General features: G+C 43.7%; 2 protein-coding genes across 9 annotated transcripts; both read right to left on the reverse strand.

Moving 5' to 3' along the window:
• Nucleotides 1-735: 735 nt before the first annotated feature.
• On the reverse strand, nt 736-9,121 carry LOC114435868 (uncharacterized). Of its 6 annotated transcripts, none has more exons than XM_028405807.1 (21): nt 8,930-9,121; nt 8,348-8,418; nt 8,220-8,270; nt 8,022-8,078; nt 7,353-7,412; nt 7,200-7,259; nt 7,069-7,128; nt 6,896-6,955; nt 6,739-6,798; nt 6,587-6,649; nt 6,418-6,495; nt 6,192-6,251; nt 6,060-6,107; nt 5,913-5,984; nt 5,561-5,623; nt 5,427-5,480; nt 4,053-4,130; nt 3,936-3,975; nt 3,819-3,864; nt 2,961-3,375; nt 736-2,748 (listed from the first exon to the last, which is right to left on the reverse strand). In XM_028405807.1, the coding sequence occupies exons 2-21, from the start codon at nt 8,411-8,413 to the stop codon at nt 2,284-2,286; spliced, it is 1,956 nt and encodes a 651-aa protein (XP_028261608.1). In that variant the 5' UTR covers nt 8,414-8,418; nt 8,930-9,121; the 3' UTR covers nt 736-2,283. The 6 variants fall into 6 exon arrangements, with proteins under 6 accessions (XP_028261608.1, XP_028261607.1, XP_028261606.1 ...); XM_028405806.1 differs by having other exon boundaries at nt 8,022-8,081; XM_028405805.1 differs by having other exon boundaries at nt 8,184-8,270.
• A 169-nt stretch (nt 9,122-9,290) lies between these two features.
• LOC114435853 (uncharacterized) lies at nt 9,291-18,928 on the reverse strand. Of its 3 annotated transcripts, none has more exons than XM_028405779.1 (36): nt 18,799-18,928; nt 18,653-18,709; nt 18,211-18,276; nt 18,055-18,117; nt 17,539-17,607; nt 17,404-17,451; nt 16,935-16,985; nt 15,901-16,863; nt 15,712-15,831; nt 15,538-15,627; nt 15,371-15,433; nt 15,039-15,098; nt 14,927-14,962; nt 14,787-14,849; nt 14,663-14,713; nt 14,515-14,583; nt 14,379-14,441; nt 14,195-14,296; nt 14,060-14,122; nt 13,916-13,978; nt 13,449-13,514; nt 13,319-13,372; nt 13,178-13,243; nt 13,039-13,095; nt 12,868-12,960; nt 12,745-12,795; nt 12,573-12,665; nt 12,406-12,483; nt 12,268-12,333; nt 12,150-12,191; nt 11,994-12,068; nt 11,124-11,192; nt 10,985-11,024; nt 10,827-10,884; nt 10,393-10,738; nt 9,291-10,316 (listed from the first exon to the last, which is right to left on the reverse strand). In XM_028405779.1, exons 1-36 carry the CDS (start codon nt 18,817-18,819, stop codon nt 9,912-9,914), a joined length of 3,840 nt encoding a protein of 1,279 aa, XP_028261580.1. In that variant the 5' UTR covers nt 18,820-18,928; the 3' UTR covers nt 9,291-9,911. The 3 variants fall into 3 exon arrangements, with proteins under 3 accessions (XP_028261580.1, XP_028261579.1, XP_028261581.1); XM_028405778.1 differs by having other exon boundaries at nt 12,150-12,194; XM_028405780.1 differs by lacking the exons at nt 17,404-17,451; nt 17,539-17,607; nt 18,055-18,117; ... (1 more) ...; nt 18,653-18,709; nt 18,799-18,928 and adding an exon at nt 17,072-17,133 and having other exon boundaries at nt 12,150-12,194.
• Nucleotides 18,929-19,144: the final 216 nt, after the last annotated feature.

Genomic DNA, 19,144 nt, shown 5'->3' on the forward strand with positions numbered 1-19,144 from the left:
GAGTTCTAAACATTTTTAGAAATGTATCTACTAATATTATTTAAACCTCAAATTACATTTGGAGCATCTGACATAAAAAAAACAATGTATATTTCAGAAGGAAATATAAATCATCACTGCTGCACTGATGTAAAAAGAGATAACGACGACGGTGAAATATGTCAGCTGCAGCAGTGTGGTCACACTGTTTCTGTACACTTTACCGTACATTTCAGCATAGTTGCGCACCTCATTTTTGTACAAAGAACAGGTGTCACTGGTAATGCTGCAGTTGGATTTTGCTGCATTTGATTAATGTTGGGGCAGGCCGCTCAGCTCTGGCCTAAAGACACCCGTATGAGACACCACTACAATGTAACTTCCTGTTCTCGTGATGGCGTTGTTGAAGGAATGACAACGCTCATGTAAAATTTGTACAAATACTGGAACAGATGAGATGGCTGTGGACAGAATGTTCTTGTCTTTTAGTGAAGACACCTCTGTGTTTACTCATGTTAACAGAGGACACATGGACTCTGAGTGTTGCAGCTTCTCTTGCACCTGTATGTGGACTGATTGGCAGCATCAGTGACATTTTTCTGGATTTGTTTGCGTCAATGCTTGAATTCCATCCAACATGTTTGCCTGGTTTGTGCAGGTTTAAAAAACACCTGTTGGCAGATTAGGGAGGAAGAGGTGAAAAAAACATTCCCATGATCTGAAAGATAAAACAAGTGAAGTGTCTGACAATTGCTGTCTGAATTCAATTCAAACTTTAATGAAACTCTGAACAGTGCAGTTCGACAAGCAGAGCTGGATCTTTAATGTTGTTGCAATCATCCATCAGCAAACAACACTGACTGACTTCAGATCTCATGTTTCAGCAGGGATCAGGTTAGACTTTCACACAAACACACAACACATGACCTCACTGACCGACAACCTTGTCATGACGTTCACTCACTAACAACAACAGCCCGGTGTCTCCCTGCACTGTTACTCAGTGTCCAAACCCTCCACTTCTCAGCAGCTCACTTTCAGGATGCTCTCCACTGGCTGCACCACTAGATTACTTCACACGCATACTTCCAGCCATCAGCCACACTAAACACTGTTAAATCCAGTGTCCATAACATTCTCAGCACTGAAACACCAGAAGGTAATTACACAATTTTCGTAAAACTACATAAATTGTATAATTAGACTGATATTTCAATTTTTTCCAATTAAAATGTTTTTAACCTTCTAATAAAAACACTCTTAAAATAACATTAAACTAAATTACAAATGTATATATTTGATAATTCATCACAGAAGTACACAAACTGAAATTTAAAGCTATTCAAATATGATTAACATTGTATTGACCTATAGTTTGTTTCAGCCGAAGAGGAAATAAAGGCACTGTTTTGGCAGCACCATCAGCAGGCCGGAGCACATTGTTATGGTGTTGCACAGTCAAAGAAAAAATACCCAGGTAACAACTGGATTTTGTGTTTTAAAAACAACAATCAGTGCTGCCTGGTGCTTCCCCCCATTACTTCAAATGAAATGTTTTGATGAAAACAAAGTTTCAGACCATTTCAATCAAGATGATCAGAAATGTACTTTGGTACACTGGTATCCAGGTCCAGGTGGTGTTAAAATTATATATATAAATAAATAAGGATCAGTTCTATAAAAATCTGAATATGCTGTGACATAAGGAACATGATTAGCATCCACACCTTAGACGACCGATGTGGCCGTTCAGCTTGGACACGTTGTGTGTGATCACAGGGCAGATGTATTTATTCAAGGTGTCGCCACAGAAGGCGGATTTTCTCTTTTTCTTTGGTTGATTCATGTCTTTGTTGGCAGGCTGAGCGCTCTGGGGCATCACTTTGTGTCCTTTGTGGAGCTTTTTTTTTTTCTTGTTTACACAGCGGCAACTTTGGGATATTTTCTTCCTTTCCTTATCAGAAATCAGGCTTCTTCTTAGAGGAAGTTGTTGAAAAGATGAGGAATGCGAAACATTCGGGGATGTCTTGGAGCATTCTTTTGTTCCGTCATGCAGACATCACGGTCTGAGCACACGCCGTTCACGCAGCATCCACTCCTGCATTCCTCCAGCCTGTGCTGATGTTCGACCAATGAGACGCGTGACAAGTGGCCGATGCATGATATGCTAAAGACACCATTTTACTGCAGTTCATCAAACAACTAAAGCATGTCTGCTTTGGTCTCCTTCATAAAATATAAATATTTAAAATATATTAATACAAACTGTACAGTTTTCTTCTCTTTTTCTTTGTTTTCCATCTTTCATTCTAGTTTCTTCAGATCAGACTTCAGCAGCTCTTCGTCCTCTTCCTCCTCCTCCTCCTCCTCCACCTCGATCCCATCCATGGTTTTCTGCAGCTCTTCCTTGATGCGGTTCAGCTCCAGCAGTCCTTCCTGCAGCTCTTTACAAACCTCCCGGATCTTAGTGGCAAACTCCGTCTTGGCCCCTTTTTTCAGTTCCATTGAATCCTTTGCGAGAAAAAACACGTCGAGAGCCAGGAAGAGGCCCGACATGACTCCCGTGGTGACGCTCATCACCTGGGCGGCTTTAGCGGCATCGCCGAGCACCTGAACCGTACTGATGAGGCTCTCCGTGTTGACCATCAAGGCCTTGCCCGCGCGACCGCCCTCCTTCATGACGTGTTTGACGTTCTGGTTCAGGTGCCTCTTTGAGATGCTCTCAGCGTACTTTTCGAAGTTCCACTCCTCGAGCGTCTCCATGCCTTCCTGTTAGGAGGAGATACAACGGGAGAGTTGACAGGATGAGGTCTTTATATGGAAGAGATGGTTCATATGCATGACAGCTTGCAGTAAAAAGCATTTACTGTCATATGGTCGTGTTTTGTACCCTAATGGGGCTAGCGTTAGTACACATTTGACCTCATGCTCCATTTAAAACACAGGTGTAGCCCACTGAAACCCGCTTTGTGCGTCCTCACCTGTAGAAACTCCAGGCATTCCCTGATGTCTTTAATCTCCTCCTGATAATCCTGGATCATCTTCTCCACCTTGTTGCGGTCCGTCTTGGAGTGAACCGTGTCTGTGATGTTGGCTGAAGCAGACGTCACGCCACCCGCTGTAGCTATCCCGATGCCCACCGCCGTGACTATGAGCGATGTTCCAACTGTGAAGGGCGCCAGAATGAGCCCGGTGATCGTAGTAACGGACCCCGCCACGCTGGCCACCCCGCCGCCGACGCTGGCTGTGACGGTCTTCTTATGGAAGTTGTCCGCGGAGTCGGCCAAGGCGAGGAGCTCCAGGATGCGCTGCTGCAGGGAGGCACCCCGCTGGTTGAAAAGACGCACGAAGAGGCGAGCAGCCATGAAGACGCGATCGGCGGCTTCTTCCACCACTCTGAGACAAGAGAACAGGGAGAGGTTTTTCGCCTGGAGTCCTCACACTCACATCTTTAAAGGTAGGGTAGGAGTGGAGTGTAACTTCTCTTTACAATCCGATAGCAAACGATTAGTTCGGCAGTTTCGCATTAAAACGAAGAATATGAATCATCTGTGGAAGCTATAAAACGCTAAAAACATCAGCCAATCCTCCGGGTGGACTTTGCGCGGAGTATTGGCTGGTTGTCACTCTCTTCCTGCTCTGCGCGCACCAGAGAGGTACGTGCATGATGGCCGAAGTCACAGACTTCAGCTCATCTTCAGGTATTGCGATTGGAGGCGTGGCTTCGGGGTGAGCTCCGAGAGAAAGGGGCGTGTGTTTACTTTCGAATTCTGGCTGACTCTCACTGAGTTTGCAAAATCTCCTACCCTACCTTTAACACCTGTACATGTTCCACTTACTCTTCAGCGCCATCCTTCTGGTTTGTCTCATTCCACTCATCCCATCCTAACACACACAGAAACAAAAGAGGCGATTAAAAGTTTTAACTCTGATTAAGCAGTAAAATTCAAACATACCCTCCACAGTTCCCCACCACTCCAGAAGGCCCTCTTCATCCTGGAAATACAGTTTTTGAAATAAATGATTAAATCGGATTTAAATTATAAATGTTTATAAATAAAAATATATCGTACATCTAGAGGGTCCAGGACCGTTCCTTCACTGGGCACTGGTACTTCAGCCATTTGAAGCTTCTGAACCTCAACTACCTCCTACACAAAAAGACACGGGACACTAATAAAACAATCAGATTTCTCAGAATCCAACATGTTTCCATTCATCTTCTGATTGTGTTGTGATGTTGGCAGGAATAACAACTATTTTATGATGAGAAACATCAGAGGCTGAATGTGCTGCCAGTATTGATGTTCATAGTGGAGAAGCCACAAGAAGTAAAAACAGTGATGACCTATTACATAAAGCAACAAAGACATTTGGCAGAATGTCGCCCTCTCAGTGTTTTGAACTTTTGGTGATGTGGGATTCCTTCATTTGTTGATTTAATGAGCCTTTAAAGCAATAAAGCCACATTCACATATTCTGCTCGCTTGTATGGCGTCTCACTTTGCATTTTGTTACACCCATTTTATCAGAAGTGGTAACAAAACCCAAAATCACTGCTGAGAGAACGCACGGAGCAGCAGCACGCCAGCTGCATTTTAGATTTGTGAGGTATAGGTGGACTAAAAACTACAGACTACATCTTATTGGATATTGAATGAATGTGGCTTTAAAACTGCAGTTCCTGTAATGGCCACTTGATGGCTGGCTCCAAAAATGAGTCAAACCCATAGAGTTCCATGTTAAAAAGTCCAAATTTACATCAGAAATAAACACTCTGGTAGGGCAGGGCCACCACATTAAAAAATGTCACACCAAGAGAGGGCGCTGTCTCCATTTCCTGTTACACAACACACAGCAAAACTACCCGGGTTCATTGACCTGATCGAGATTGATCGAGACATGTGTCTGTCAGATGCCCTTGCCAAGAGGAAACACTGAGAAAATAAATTTACCCGAGAAAGCACCGGTTGCTATCTCAAGGTCACAACAGGACGACATCATGATCAGAAACATTCCAACACAGATAAAACCCAGTGAATGCATAAAGGCTCGTCTCAGATTACACAGCATATAAAAGCATTCTGTAATGTCTTTAAACGTCATTGTATCTACAGCAACTTCATTGTTCTGTGTTCATTCAGTTGAACATTTGACTGTGTTTAAACATTGGCCAATCACCCAAGGCACTGCTTCAGTGTCAGAGGAGTCATTTTTATGCAGAAGTATGAAGAAGTTAACAGAATTTTGTGGGTGTTTGTGTTCTTCCCCTGACCTGTCACGCACCAGCCCTCAGGACATGTTTGCAGAAGTGTGTTGGGTTGTGTAATGATTAGGTATAAGCTATTTTGTAAACATACGGCAAACCTGAGCAGCTGTGGGAGTAGAAAGACCTTTCAAAATAAAACTAAGAGTGCCCTTTAATTAATTAAGGTGAGCGCTCTTACCTTTGTCTCTGAGCCGAGCAGCGCACCGGGAAGAATTTGTTTCATTATGAAAGTCTGATAAAAAGCACAAATGTAAGATGTTACTTAGTGCAGTTTCACAGGTTGTAAATGATAAAACCTTCCGTGCTACACACCCCACTTCTTCTCTTCCTGGGCTGCGCCTCACAGCTGGTGTCAACATCTGTATACCAAACAGACTGTGGAGAGGGTTAGTGCTTTATTCATCAAACCTTATTGATATAGAGCTCTAATAACGACCCAGAGATGACAACAGCAAAATAAGACTTTAACTTCTAGGTACACATGACTAAATCTGTGTACATATAAAAAAAACCTACCAGACATTAAGGAAAAAGTACAGTGGCTGTTTCCTGGCACGTTATGTGACTCTCTCTAGTCAGACGCTTTGCATTTTTCTGGCTACACAGTGTAGCTTCATTCTTAGAAAACCTTCATTTATTTTTAGAAACTCTACAAAACACTTACACCTCTCTTTATCGTGCTGTCGTCCAGGTCTTCTGAGCCGCTGGAGTCGTCACTGTAAACATCGTCCAGTCCCTGATGAGAAATTGACAGAGCCAGTGGTAAGTGATGGTACAGACGTACAGAAAATCAATAATCAATAAATGCTACCTGCGTCCTCAAAGGGGTAGCTGTAGAGTCTGTCTGACAAGCATCTGTCTGTTTGACAGCAGAACGTTAGCATTAGCATCCAGTAGAAATCCATTAAAACACTGAGAATGAGTGAGATGAGGATATTAAGACCTGTGTGCTGGACTTGAAGGGGTTAACTTTCTGTAGCATCCCTTTGAACATGCCTGGGGGCTGAAATACATGTAACAAAATAAATTCCAAAACAATCATAACACTGAAGTAATTTGCTTTGGCGCCATCATGTGGTAGAAAGCATGAACAACACCGGTGATATTTATACAGCACAACAAATTTTAATCTCAGATTAGTCAGATTTATGGCAGATTAATTAGTTTACCTGCTTCTCCGGCAGGTTGTTGTTGTCTGCTAAGCTCCCCCTGCTGGACGACGGGTCGCTGTCCAAAAGACGAATATCCTGCAGGACAGAGAACAAACTAATCATGTATACACAGAAAAATGAGGGATTCTGAGAAGATAATCTGTGTCTCAGCAGCCATGTAATCTACCTTTGGCTGTGAGGATTTAAACAGGTTGACTTTCTGGATCATTCCTGCCATCATCCCTGGAGTCTGAGCGATTAAAATACATATAACATATGATATTACAACCCCAGCCTCATGATGTGAACAAGCTAAGAGAATGACCATCAGTCGTTTACCTGTTTGTCTTGAAGTTCTTTGTCTGTGTTCTCTTCAGGTTGAGACTCACTCTTTGGCACCTAAAAGGAAAAAATACACCATAGCTGCACCTGCAAAAGTTGGCTTCCACGTGTATATGCCCATTACACTATAAGTGGTCAGGCTCAGGAACGGTACCTGTGATGTAGACTTGAAGGGGTTGACTTTCTGTATGACTCCAATCAGCATGCCAGGGTTCTGAAATGACAGCCACCCATCACTGAGGGGATGAGGACACTTTCTTGTACCTTAAAATTAAATGTGTTGTATGTAGAGGCGAAGGTAGCGTCCCATGCAGACCTCGTTCGTACCTGAACAGGCTCTGAAACCCTCCCCTGTTCCAGAGAGTCTGAGGAAGCAGCTTTGTGGACCTGTGTGAGGAGAAGAAGGCTGAGTTCCCCAACGGATCGGCCCATCCCACAGACGGACATACTACAGTTACCTGTGACGTCGACTTGAACGGGTTGACCATCTGAATGAGCCCTCTCAGCACGCCGGGGTTCTGAAATACAATTTCATCAGCCTCGATCACTTAGTTGATCTTCAGGTGTTCCTCTATTATCTGTTCAACCTGACTGCATATTCATGAGCTCACCTGTGTGGAGGTTTGTTCTAGTGACTCTGCAGAGGGAGCTTTGGTGACCGCAGAGGATGCCTGAACAAAAAGATTTATAATTTAAAAAAAAAGATTATGACGAAACACCAACGATGTGATGCCAAAGATTAGCAAGCTAACATGCTAATGCCCACTGTACACCACTAGATGGCCTAGTGAGTCAATGTAGCATCCAGTCAGCCCTCAGTCCAACATGAGCCAAACACTAGTGTTTATGTAGCATCTGCTAGCATGCTAGGCTAAAAACAAACCACAGATAGCCAGCTCTCCAAAAAGCAGTGCTAGTGGTAGACACTGGAGCAAATCCTGTACATGTATCATCACCTAAGCATAGCAGTGGCTCATGCTAAGTGGCTTCATGCTAAGCTAAAAAATACAAACACTCAGCCAGTTCTCTGAGAATGTGCTGCTGCCTGTGTTGACATAGCATCCCTTAGCACTGCAGAGGGTCAATGCTAGGCTAAAAACAAACCCCAGTAAACTGCAATGCACTGCCCAGGTTGACATTCATGGAGCAACATGTAGCCTCACCTAGCACGGCAGAGCTTCCATGCTAAACTAGAAGCAAACTTTAGACAGTAAAGAGAGCTGGGGTGGCTGCTGTAGTAAATTGCTTTTTTTGACATAAGGCGTGTTTCAGGTTTTTACCTGCGAAGTGGACTTGAAGGGGTTAAAGTTCTGCAAAACACCCATGACTCCTGTTTTCTGCTTTTAATAAAAAACAGCACATTAAAAATCAAATTCACTACAGATTCAAACAAACACAGCTTGTTCTCTTTGGATGAATGGAGCTCTTTGTTGTTTTCCTACATGACTGTCAGACAGAACAAAGGCTGGAATAAAAACCTGTGACGTCATCCCTGCGTCCTGTCTGTGTGTGTTGGGATTATCCAGATCCTGCAGGTGAATGTAAGGCCTCGGTTATTTGCATGAACGCAGGTCAACAAGCAGGATTACAAGAGTCTTCTTCATACCTGCTGTCCCGGTGTGGGTGGGACCACTGGAGTCTGGGCCGTGGGGCCTTTCTCTCTTTGGAACATGTTGACTGTGATTCAGAGGTGAAGAGGAGGAAGAGGAAGGAGTAAACACTGTTTATAAAGTTCTTTTTTTACACACACAACAGCATTAAACAGAGCTTATATGTATAAAAATGGTGTTTTGAAGCCAGTTTCTGCTGCCAAGGTCATTGCTTAAAGTGTTTTCATGGTCGATTTGGTCGATTTAAACGCTGTTTGAACGCTGAAAAACTTAAATCTGAACTTTAAAACTAGTCGGAAAACTTGTACTGCAGTGGTATAAAGTTTAAATAATAACGCAGAAAAAAAACGCGCAGTTAGAAACATAGAAATAAGCCAGAAACTGACTTTGTCCTACACGACATTCAGTAAAAAAGGCGACACACGGTAAAACGGTAACATTTTAAATGGAGCCTGGTGTGTTGTTGTTTTCGCACAACAAAGCCGCGTTCAAGGCCGAACTGTAACTGTCGGACCTTGTGACCGCAGGAATGTTTGACAACACGCACAACAACACAATGAGAGCAGCGTGGAGTTTACCTCAGCGCGGAGTCACACAAAAGAGGCTGAACAACAGAAACTAGTGCCGAGCCGAGCCGAGCCGAGCCGCTTCCCCTTCAGGACACCGAAGGCACGGAGGCGGACCTGAGCGGGGTTTGGTCCCTCATGTGCCGGTCTGATTTCAGGGAGAGTGTCACTGCAGGTCCACACACCCTCAACACTGACGCGCGACCTCATGTATTGATCACCTGTGTTAGGGGGCGTGGCTTATCTTACCCCTGAGGCTGTCAATAATGGTGCCAGGCAACAAGTTATGTTTACATTTTCCTGCACTGTAAAAAAATACTACGCCAACTCTGCAGCATATTTCATTTAATAGACAATCTGGAGGAGTGGGATTATCATCTGCAGCCTAAATTAGCAGTCTTTATTTACATGTTTATAATCTGTACAAATACATTTTTATTTAGTTGATAAAGGAGTACGACAGTGAAGGCTGTCACTGATAATTTGACATATTTATCTTAACTTTTGACATTTAAATAGATCGAACAGGCACATGAAGTTTAAAATGATTCAGGCTGCCATATTTACATTGAAACACATATGAAGAATTTCACATGGTGACCCCAGCAGACCTCCATCACAATACATCAAAGGTCATTAAGCATCACATTAAGTCAGATTAAGTCAGATATACTTCTGAAGCCACACTAAGAGGTATGAAAAAAATAAATTACCCTTTGTACAAAATTCATTTTATATTTGGTGAATTACAACCTAAATTTAGTGAATCAACAAATCAATGTGTATTGAAGATTTTTACCCAGAATGCAGTGCACAAAGACAAATGTGATTTTTCCCCTGCCCCAGTGTGCTCAATAAATATTCCTCTGTAATCCCATAATAATCTGCAGCACCGCACACCACTCTGATTCCACTTATTCTCTAAACCTGCTGTGAAACTTCCCTGGTTCAACCAACAGAGGGCGGTGGGGATCTTCAACAAATACTTCTGGGCTCACATGTTCCCTGTAGCATCCTGCAGCTCCTCTCTGATGGTGTTCAGCTCCATGATCGCATTATTCAGCATGTTTGCCACTTCCTTGATCTGACTCACCATCTCCTTCTTGCAGCCCTTCTTCAGCTCCCGGGAGTCCTTGATGAAGTACTTGTCCATGCCCTTGAAGAGTCCCTGCAATGAGGCCACGGCATTGTCCGTAATGTCTGTTGCTCGCATCACCGGCGTGTCCACGAAGCTGATCATCTGGACGGCCCGGCGGACCTCCCAGTCTTTGGAGTAGTGCTGGGTGCCGGACCTGAGGAAAGGGTGGCCACGCAGTTTGTACAGGCCCTGGTTGATGAAGTGGAGGATCTTCCTGATGTCCAGCAGGTGTTCCTCGTACTCCTGCAGGACTGACTCCACCTAATCAAAGAGGTGGAAACACCAGGGTGAGGAGATCTGTGACAGGGGTATCCACTCATGTTAGAGCTCAGCTTACCTTCTTCCGGTCGTTCATGTTGTTAACATTGTCAGAGATGGCTGCGGAGGCCGAGGTAATTCCACCAGCTGTCGCCACGCCGACACCCACAGCCGTCACAACCAGAGAGGCCCCAAACGTGAACGGGGCCAAAGCTAAACCAGCAATGGCCGTTACACCTCCCACGGCTGTGGTGGTGCCACCAGTGATGCCTGCTATCTTTGCTTTCTGGTGAAAGTTGCTGATGTCGTCAGCGATGGTGTGGAGTGTGATGATAGACTGCCAGAGGACCTCGGCGCGCTCTGTAAAGACCTTGTTGAAGACACGTAGGCCGTTATGAACCTTGTCCGCCAAGATGGTGAAGGACCTGGTGAGACGAAAGTGTTAATCCACTTAGCGTCTAGCTAACCATCTCCACATCATTTAAATATCTAAACAGCAGAAGATAAACAGACTTCGACTCGTCCTCCTTGATGGTTTTCTCTTCTTCGTCTGATGGCACCTCATCCCACTCTGTAATAAAATGACAACAAATTCAGACGTTTTTCGAGCAGATGCTATTTGCACCCAGGTGTCCATAGTCAACCATTCTATCAATGAAAGTCTGACTCACTCTCCACTGTGTACCACCACTCCATCAAACTGTCAGTGTCCTGTGGACAAAAAACAAACAAATGCATCCTGGTTCACACCAAACACCACAATACTTGTAGTAAACCAGCTTCACATAACCACTCTTTAAGGACACTGACCCCCTCCTCTTCCTCATCGTCCAGACCTGCCATAGCTCGTTCATCCATCTGAGCAGCCAGCCACTCGGCCTGAATGACAGGGGGTGGGGGTGGTGGAATGCAGTAAAAACAAACCAGTCAAAACATCTTTGTAACATACTTTAGCATTTTTCCACACAGACATCAAAAACCAGAACGAGGTAAGGCCTGGCCACAGTCGGCTTAGACACACTATGCAGCGGAACCGGTTTGGTCACATGTCAAAGGAAAACATCCCACACAGAGGAGATAACGACACCAGCAACTCATCGTGACTTCTGAGCTGTGATCAGCAAAGTTTTCATTTTATAAATAACACAGACTTTTCTCAGAACTACATCACTGCAGAAAAACTGCATTGTTTAAATTCCAAGAAGAAAAGTGAATAACAACAGAACTCAGGTAAGAAAGTGGAACAGGAGAAAGTGTGAATTTTGAGAATTCTTGACCTCTTCAGAAAAAAAGTACAGAAAATCTGAGGCATTATGATGGAAAGGTTTGAAAACAAACTCTGGGATTGAAGGGAAAGTTCTAAGAAAAAAACATCAAGGAAAAAAATAAAGATATAAAGAAGACCTCAGAAAAAACCTGACAAAATAAGATTTTTTGCAGCAAAATCTGAATGGAGAGCAGCACCATTCCAATCAAAGATCTGAACTAAACAATGTTATCAGTCAGGTGATTAGCAGCACGTTGAGCAGTCACGTGATGATGAAAGATGGAGGAAGTAAAGCTGCAGGAATTCTTTGCTTTGTTTATCTAAAGGATCAAACCCTTCTGACCCAAATCACTGGATCTGTCTAGAGAAAACAGGTCACAGTGACTGTTAATGGTTTAAATATCTGAACTTACTTTTGCAGCCTCTGACAGGTAATCAGCAGACGTGGCTCCTGGTGGATCATCAAACTCCAGCTGCATGTCTTTGCTCTGGTAGAACGAAAACAGGAGGAAGAGTTACAACATCATCATCATTGTGTATTTCAGTTAGAGGGAGGCGTCCAGACTTACTTTAGACTTGGGTATTATAAGGCCTTTGAGTTTTGAAGGCTTCTTCTGTTGAACATAAAACTTTGTTAGCATCATGCTTTACATCAGTGGAGAGGTGAGAGCAGAATTATGTGAATACCGGTTTGCAGCTATCCAGTTCCTCTTGTTCGCTGTCGTACATATCTGCAGCACCCATGAGTTCATCCTTAGCATAGCGAGAATAAAGTCAAAACAATGACAAAGGACAACAATCCAATCACGTGATATTAAAACATACAGCTGACGCCTGCTGAGTTCCGTTGGACCCTGTCTGTTGGCGCGGTGTTCGAACAGGAGCCGTGTTTTTGTGAGGTTTCTGTTGGTGAAAAACAAAGTGCACACTATGAAGAATATCTGCGGGGTAAAAATCAAGAAAGAAAATAATAGTGTGAATCGGATAGGAACCATTTTCACATCGGCAAGGTCTTCGTCGTCTAACTCCTCTGCTGAGAAGCTGCCCTTCTTTTTCGAGGGACTCCTGTCATCCAGCATGTTCTCCTGATTAAAAACGATAATAAAGTGCATTCATAGGGAGGTATGAATATGAACTGTTGACCGGACATTTTACAGAAATAACCTGTGAACTTCGACGGCCCACACGTGGCAACTTCATCTTTGATGGCTTCTTCTGTTGATAGGATAAAGAAACTCTTTAACTAAATACTTAGTAAAAAAAGTACAAGTACAAACATAAAGTTACCGGTTTGCAGTCTTGAACTCCGTATTCATCTTCATCTCCATGCGGTCCGCTGCAGTGTGTCTTCTGGAAGTGCTCATCGTCCATGAAAGCAGCCTGATCAACACATTCAGGATGTTAATCACCGATGAGCAGGTCAGGAACAAACAAACAAACTGATCCAGTGAACTCCACCTGGCTGGTTGAGTGAAGACGGCTCTTTATCTCTTCAACATCCTCAAAAGCATCATCCTATGAATAAACATCATAACTCACACGTAGGAAATGTAACCACATTTCACCATGTGCACTGTTTTTGTTGTTGTTTTGTTACCTGGGATTTCTTACGAGGTGTGTAGCCACATGCTCCGAACTCCTCATCGTCGGCGAAGGTTTTGTCCTGAAGGGGAAACATTCCAAATATGTCACATGATGCACACACTGTACATACTGTACCACACTCACACAGTCGTACCTTCGAGCCTTTGCGAGGTGTGTAACCATGAGCTCCCTTTGGTTCCTCATTTGGCTGAGAAAACAAAGGATTTTAGAACATGTGCACACGGTGTGATGGTGTTCACTCATGGACTGTGTGTGTGTGATACCTTTTTTAAAGAGATGGCAAATCCTCTGTGGGGCACGAACTTGATTTTCATCTTCCTGCTTCTCTTCTGTCGAGAGATGATCAAGTCCTCCCTTTAAGCATGGCTCATGAATGCACAGCAGCCCTGATTTATTTCCAGACATTTAACAGGCTGGAGCTCTGTGTCCGATCACTTAATCAACCAGGATCACAACAGCAACAGGGGCGCAGAGACACTCAGACCCCCATGTGTCTCTGGCAACTTCGCCCATCTTGTGCTAGTGGATTCCAGCTGAAGGATGTAAGTCCTTGCAGTGGATCGTGGGTCATCCTTGTGGTCTCAGTCTAGATGGAAGTGCCTGGGACACCCTCCTAACCCAGTGCCTGAACCACTCGTGTGGCATAATTGTTGGACTCTACAGACTTAAGTCCATAGCGTCCATGCTAAGTGGTGCCAACCACTAATGACTGAACATAATGTAAACAAACCTCGTCATGTGGACCGTCCCCTGCTTGCTCTTCTTCACCAGTGCTGTCATCCAACACTGTCCCCTGCAGAAACAGACACCAGGCTGTAAGTAACCCACAGAGGACCACTTTAAAAAAAAAAAAAAAAGCATTCAGGGACTTTACCTCCGACCATCTGCGTATGATGGAGTTTTTCTTGCCGTTGCTTTTCTTACCGAGGTCATCATCCTGTTAAGAGACAATTTCAGTGCTGTTAGTGTTTCCTGGCTTTAGGAGCCCGATCAAAGTCCTGTTATCTACCTTTGAGTCTTGGTGTCCGTTCACGTGCTTCCCCTCGGGCACAGAGGACGAAGTGGAAGCTCGCCGAAGCAGCTTGTTGACTTTGGTCTTTAGAGGTGTCTTCTGATGATGTCACAACAGCACAAATGTGATCATTTTGTTCATAAATACAGAAAAAATAGACTTTTTAAAAACGTAAATGTACTTTGTAGTCCTGCTCTTCGTCCTCATTCTCTCCTGCAGACATGTGCACATCTGAAAAATAATCCTGAAAAACACAGGAACTGAGCGTCACACTGCTGCCTCCTTTTACTGCAGAGGACGGTGCATTGGAGTGTTACCTTTGACGATTTGCGTCTAACTGGCAGAGTCCTGCTCTTGGCCTCCTTAGTGTCATCAGGAAGCTTTTCCTTAAAAAAAAAAATATTACCATTATAAACATACAAGCATAAACAAAGTGAAAGTGAAGTTTTGCCCATCTTTGTTTACCTTTGACCCTCTTCTGGAGAACTGGGGCATTCTGAATTTCTTCTCCTTTTTCTGTAAACACACGTTTAAACCATTGGTGAAGCAACATGCACAACAATTTATCAATGATCCAAGTCAATGATACCTTGATCGGGCTTCCCTTGCCATCCTGTTCCTCACCACTTCCTCCATCAGAATCCACCTTTACCTGAGAAACAGAGAAACAGATTTTTTGGCTTCAAAACTGAAAAAAAAAGTTAGCTAGAAAAGTGAAACGTCTCTGACCTTCAAGGACTCCCGCCGCAGTCTGAACTTTCCTGACTTGACGAAAAGCAAACATGATTGATTAGAGGACTGATGGAATGTTGAGTTTGCATTTTAAGAAATGTGTTCTTACTGGTTTGAAGTCAGGGTTAAGCTCAGGGCTGTCCTCAGGCCAGTCTTCTACACACCTTTCCTATGTGTAAAGCACAACAAAGTGTTGTATAGGCAGCTCTAGGTTGTTACATAATAAACCATTACACAATGTGTGTAGGTTTAAGACCAGAGTAACAGGGCCGTTTTTTTTGGCTGAAGGCGCTGATGCCCCTGTGTACAACTTGTCTTCACTTTCTCTCCATGTCTCTTTAACCTCCTCAGAGTTATATAAGCCCTGAATGAAGAATGTAAACCCCCTGAGGTAGGTCTCACAGCAGCAAAAACGCTCACCTTCAGTGTACAGAAACATACCTGACCAATGAGAAGGATGTCCTCGAAGACAACGTAGTTTGCAGGTTCCACTGGTTTCACGTCCTGTGTGGAAAACATGAATACAACATGCACATTGAAGAACAGGTGAATGTTTTACTTTTTTTTTTTTTTTAAGAGCTAAAGCAAACCAGCTAATTAAACCTTACCGGAGATTTAGGTTTCCTCTGAATAACTGGCTTTGGCAGGGATCTGAAGAGTTTTGGAGACGTTTTTGTGACACTTTGCTCTGGCTGAATCTGAGAATAGAAGGCAGTTAAAGTGAATGTATGGATTTTAGTATAAGTAGATGAGATTTAATTTTTAACTGGTTGTTGGCGTACAGGGGTTACTGGCAGTGGTGGCCTTTCTGGTTTTTGCGGCTGTTCTGGCTCGGGTGTTTTTACAGTTTTTGGTGGTCTAGTCCGTGGAAGTGGCCGTGGTGGTCGTTTGAAAGTCTGAACCTGTAAGGGAAACATCAGAGTCACATTTTCATGAGGACATGGATCCTATGATGCAGTAAGGATACTCACATGAGTCATTTCTGCTGGAGACTGGCTGGGCGAACCGGACAGAGTCCTGCTCTGGCTGAGGGGAGTCGGCTGATTAATATCGTGTTTGGTCCCCTGAGGAGTTGTTAGGATGATCTGTTGTGGCCTGACGGAAGGTTTTGGTGGGATGGGAGGAGGAGATACCAATGGTGGTCTCTTGGGTGACGAAAGCATCGCCACCTTTTCTGATGGGCTTTTGAGCGGTGTGGTTGAGCGTGTGGGTGGAAGTGGTTTAGAAATGTCAAGAGTCCCTGTTGATCCATACATGAAAGGATTAACCTGTGTAGGAGGAGAGGGAGCAAATGGGTCCTCCAAACTGGAGACGTCTTGGAATAAAGTCCTTGTAATTGGGCTTGGGAATGGATCCACTGAGGACGATGAAAAAACATCCAAACTGGACTCCTCTCTGGTGTCTAATTTGATGAAGGGGGAGGGTTCTTCACTTTTATTTGGACCTGCGTGAAACAAATCCATGTCTTTGTCCATGGTGGAAGTATAAAAAGGGTTTGCAGCAGAAGATTTTGGAGCCTGGAAGAGATCATCCTCCTTCTTTAAAGGAGGTTCAAATGGGTCCACAAAAACATTCAGAGACTTTTCAAAGAGGTTCACCTCTGTAGAACTTGCAGCATGATAAGGAGCCTTCTCTTTAGCAGAACGGAAAATATCCTCCACTTCACCTTTGGAGACGTTCTGCTCTTGAGCCGGTGAGTTCAAGGTGACATTGTGAAAAAGACTGTTGGCTTGTTGTGTTGATGTCTGGAAGGGGTGGCGCTGGTGGCTTAGGGTCTGGAATAGGTTGACTTGAGGTTCAGAAGAGTTGTCTCCTTTTTCCTCAGAGTGAACCTCCAGAGGTGAGCTCTGAAACTCAGGGGGAGGAACAAAGATGGCATCAAGGTTTGCTTGCTCAGAAGTGTCCTCCGTTGTGTTACTGTTGCTGCCCGATTCCTGGTGGTAGAGCACAACGTCAGTGAAGTAAAACCAAGTCAGACTGAGATGTTAAAAAGAAGTGCACGCACCAAGTAATATGCATAGAAAGGGTTCATTCTGGCCAAACCGTTGACTCCGTTCTGAAAACAAGAGAAAGAGAAAGGAGGAACTGGTGTTACATACGTACATTCCTTCAACTGTGTTAGGCAAGCATCCAAGGACATACCTGAGCTTTTACATGGAACACTTCCTGCAGTTCACTCTGCAGCATAAACACAATTCTACCAATAATCCTTTTAGTTTGTTTTAGATTTTTTGCCCAATCAAACCAAAATCTGTCAGACAAATCCTTCTCAACCACAGCAGTGCTGTGACATTCCCACCGAGCTCATGAGAACACACCCGTTTCCGCTTCATCACCATGACACTGCTGCTGACAATGAGCTGGCTTATTATTAGAAAAGTCTCGTCAGGCAATCTGCTTACACACAAACACACCCACACGCTGTGATCACACTGCAGATCAAACAACAAACACACAAAGGGTGTGGACTTCACCTCTGCCACAGAGGAATCCAGATGACTCTCATCTGTCTTCACGCCGTTCTGAGAATAAGATATGTAAAACATGAGCGCGGGCGCTTACATGTTAACCCGCACCGGATGATTTTGTGTGTGTTTTTTCCCTCCCACCTGTCTGAGTTGGTGGTTTTCCATCACTCCTGCAGCAGCAGCTGAGCGATTGATCGGATAGTCGCCATCCTGTGGACCCAGCGTCAGAGACATGACAATCATGTTTACACATGTGACGTGTGTATAAAAGTCAGAGAAAATGACCTACAATGATCAACAAAATGTCAAAGTTCTTATAAGTGTGTTGGAGAGATGTCGATGTTAGCGTGCTAACCAGCTAACTAGCACTTGCCTGTACCATTGTGTGATATCCACTTTGTTTAGCCTTCAGGTTTAAGATGAGAGGAAGGAGCTGTCAGTCATGTTGACGAACAGCTGGTTAGTCAATACTAAGGTCTAACCTAACACAGGGTTCTTGCTGGACTTTTGCTTCCTTATACCAATGCTTATCCCCTAAACCTAACATCAAGCGACGACCTCCTGTGATTCCTATCCAGATCATCATGAAGAAAACTCAGGCTAAGCAGTGGTTGATGAGGTGCAGCTCTGCTGCTGCTGCTATTGATGGTCTCTGACCTGGTTGTTCTGAGACTCGTTCGCAGATGATCCGCTGGATTCGGAGCCGGATGCAACAAGACTCTGAGGAAGGGAAAAAAAAGCACAACAACATCATCAACAACAACAACATCACACCGTAGGAGGGATGAGGAGGCGGTTTGTAGTACTGCTCACCTGGTACTGAACACGGAGAGGGCTCTGTGACACTTTCTTCAGCATGTTTTGTAGTGACACAACACTCTGTAAGGATGCAAACACAATTTACAACTATCCTATCATCAGCTAACCAGTGGAGTAAAAACTGAAATATTCAGATTACAGTAATTCTATGATGATTACTACTTAGCTGCTGTAATATTTACTCACTGGTTATTGGTATGTATGATGGGAATGTAACAAAATATACATATATTGTGCTTCACTTGCAAATAACCATGGTTAAAATAAACTGGTTGGAATATCAGTGAACAAAGCACTGTGTCAAAAATGTGCAGGAACTTATTATTAATTATGCTTTTATGTTTCAATGTGTAAAATAAGACTTTGTGTTAATATATTTAGACAAACACTACACAATCAGGTGCAGCTTTAATTTATTTATTTAAATGTTACTCACTGATCGTCTGTCCCCACACGCAGCTTCTGTTGTTGCTGTGCTCTTAGCATGTTCGTCCTGACAAACAGAAATATTCACAGTTTTTCAAACTCCGGTTTCTTCCTGAGCGATAAAACAACCGTGATTTCAACCGCTCGGAGTCTTACCGTCGCCGTGTCTCCTCTCATGTTGACTAGAAGTTGATTTAATGTGTTTTTTCCTCAGTCAGAGTGAAATATTTCCTCACAGGTGAGATTTAAAAAGTTCCTCGTGCATTTAAACGCACCAGTTCGTCCTCCGTGTTTGTAATTATCTGCCAGGCTGACGCACCTGTCACGTCAAGTAGTCATTCAGAAAACACTTGGACTTCCGGCTTGAGGATTTTCAACATAAAATCCTAAAAATGTGTACGCACAGATTTTTTTAAAGAATTTTTACGTCTATAAATATTAATGTGTCCACACCCGACTTCCAAACAAAGTAAGTTAAGCTTAGAGTTTATAAGTCTATATT

This window comes from Parambassis ranga, chromosome 5 (assembly GCF_900634625.1).
Source record: "Parambassis ranga chromosome 5, fParRan2.1, whole genome shotgun sequence".
Classification (NCBI taxonomy): Eukaryota; Metazoa; Chordata; class Actinopteri; family Ambassidae; genus Parambassis; species Parambassis ranga.

Bases quoted from the DNA above. Each gene is read 5' to 3' on its own strand.
- LOC114435853 (XM_028405778.1), bottom strand. From the start codon at position 18,819: ATGAGAGGAGACACGGCGACG. The intron at 12,796-12,867 runs GTAACTTTATGT...TCCTATCAACAG, and splicing joins GAGTTCAAGACTGCAAACCG to AAGAAGCCATCAAAGATGAA. The intron at 11,025-11,123 runs GTCAGTGTCCTT...TTTTGTCCACAG, and splicing joins ACGATGAGGAAGAGGAGGGG to GACACTGACAGTTTGATGGA.
- LOC114435868 (XM_028405804.1), bottom strand. From the start codon at position 8,413: ATGTTCCAAAGAGAGAAAGGCCCCACGGCCCAGACTCCAGTGGTCCCA. The intron at 7,129-7,199 runs GTAACTGTAGTA...CTCCTCACACAG, and splicing joins CGTTCAAGTCGACGTCACAG to GTCCACAAAGCTGCTTCCTC. The intron at 4,131-5,426 runs GTAAGAGCGCTC...CTTTTTGTGTAG, and splicing joins TGCTCGGCTCAGAGACAAAG to GAGGTAGTTGAGGTTCAGAA.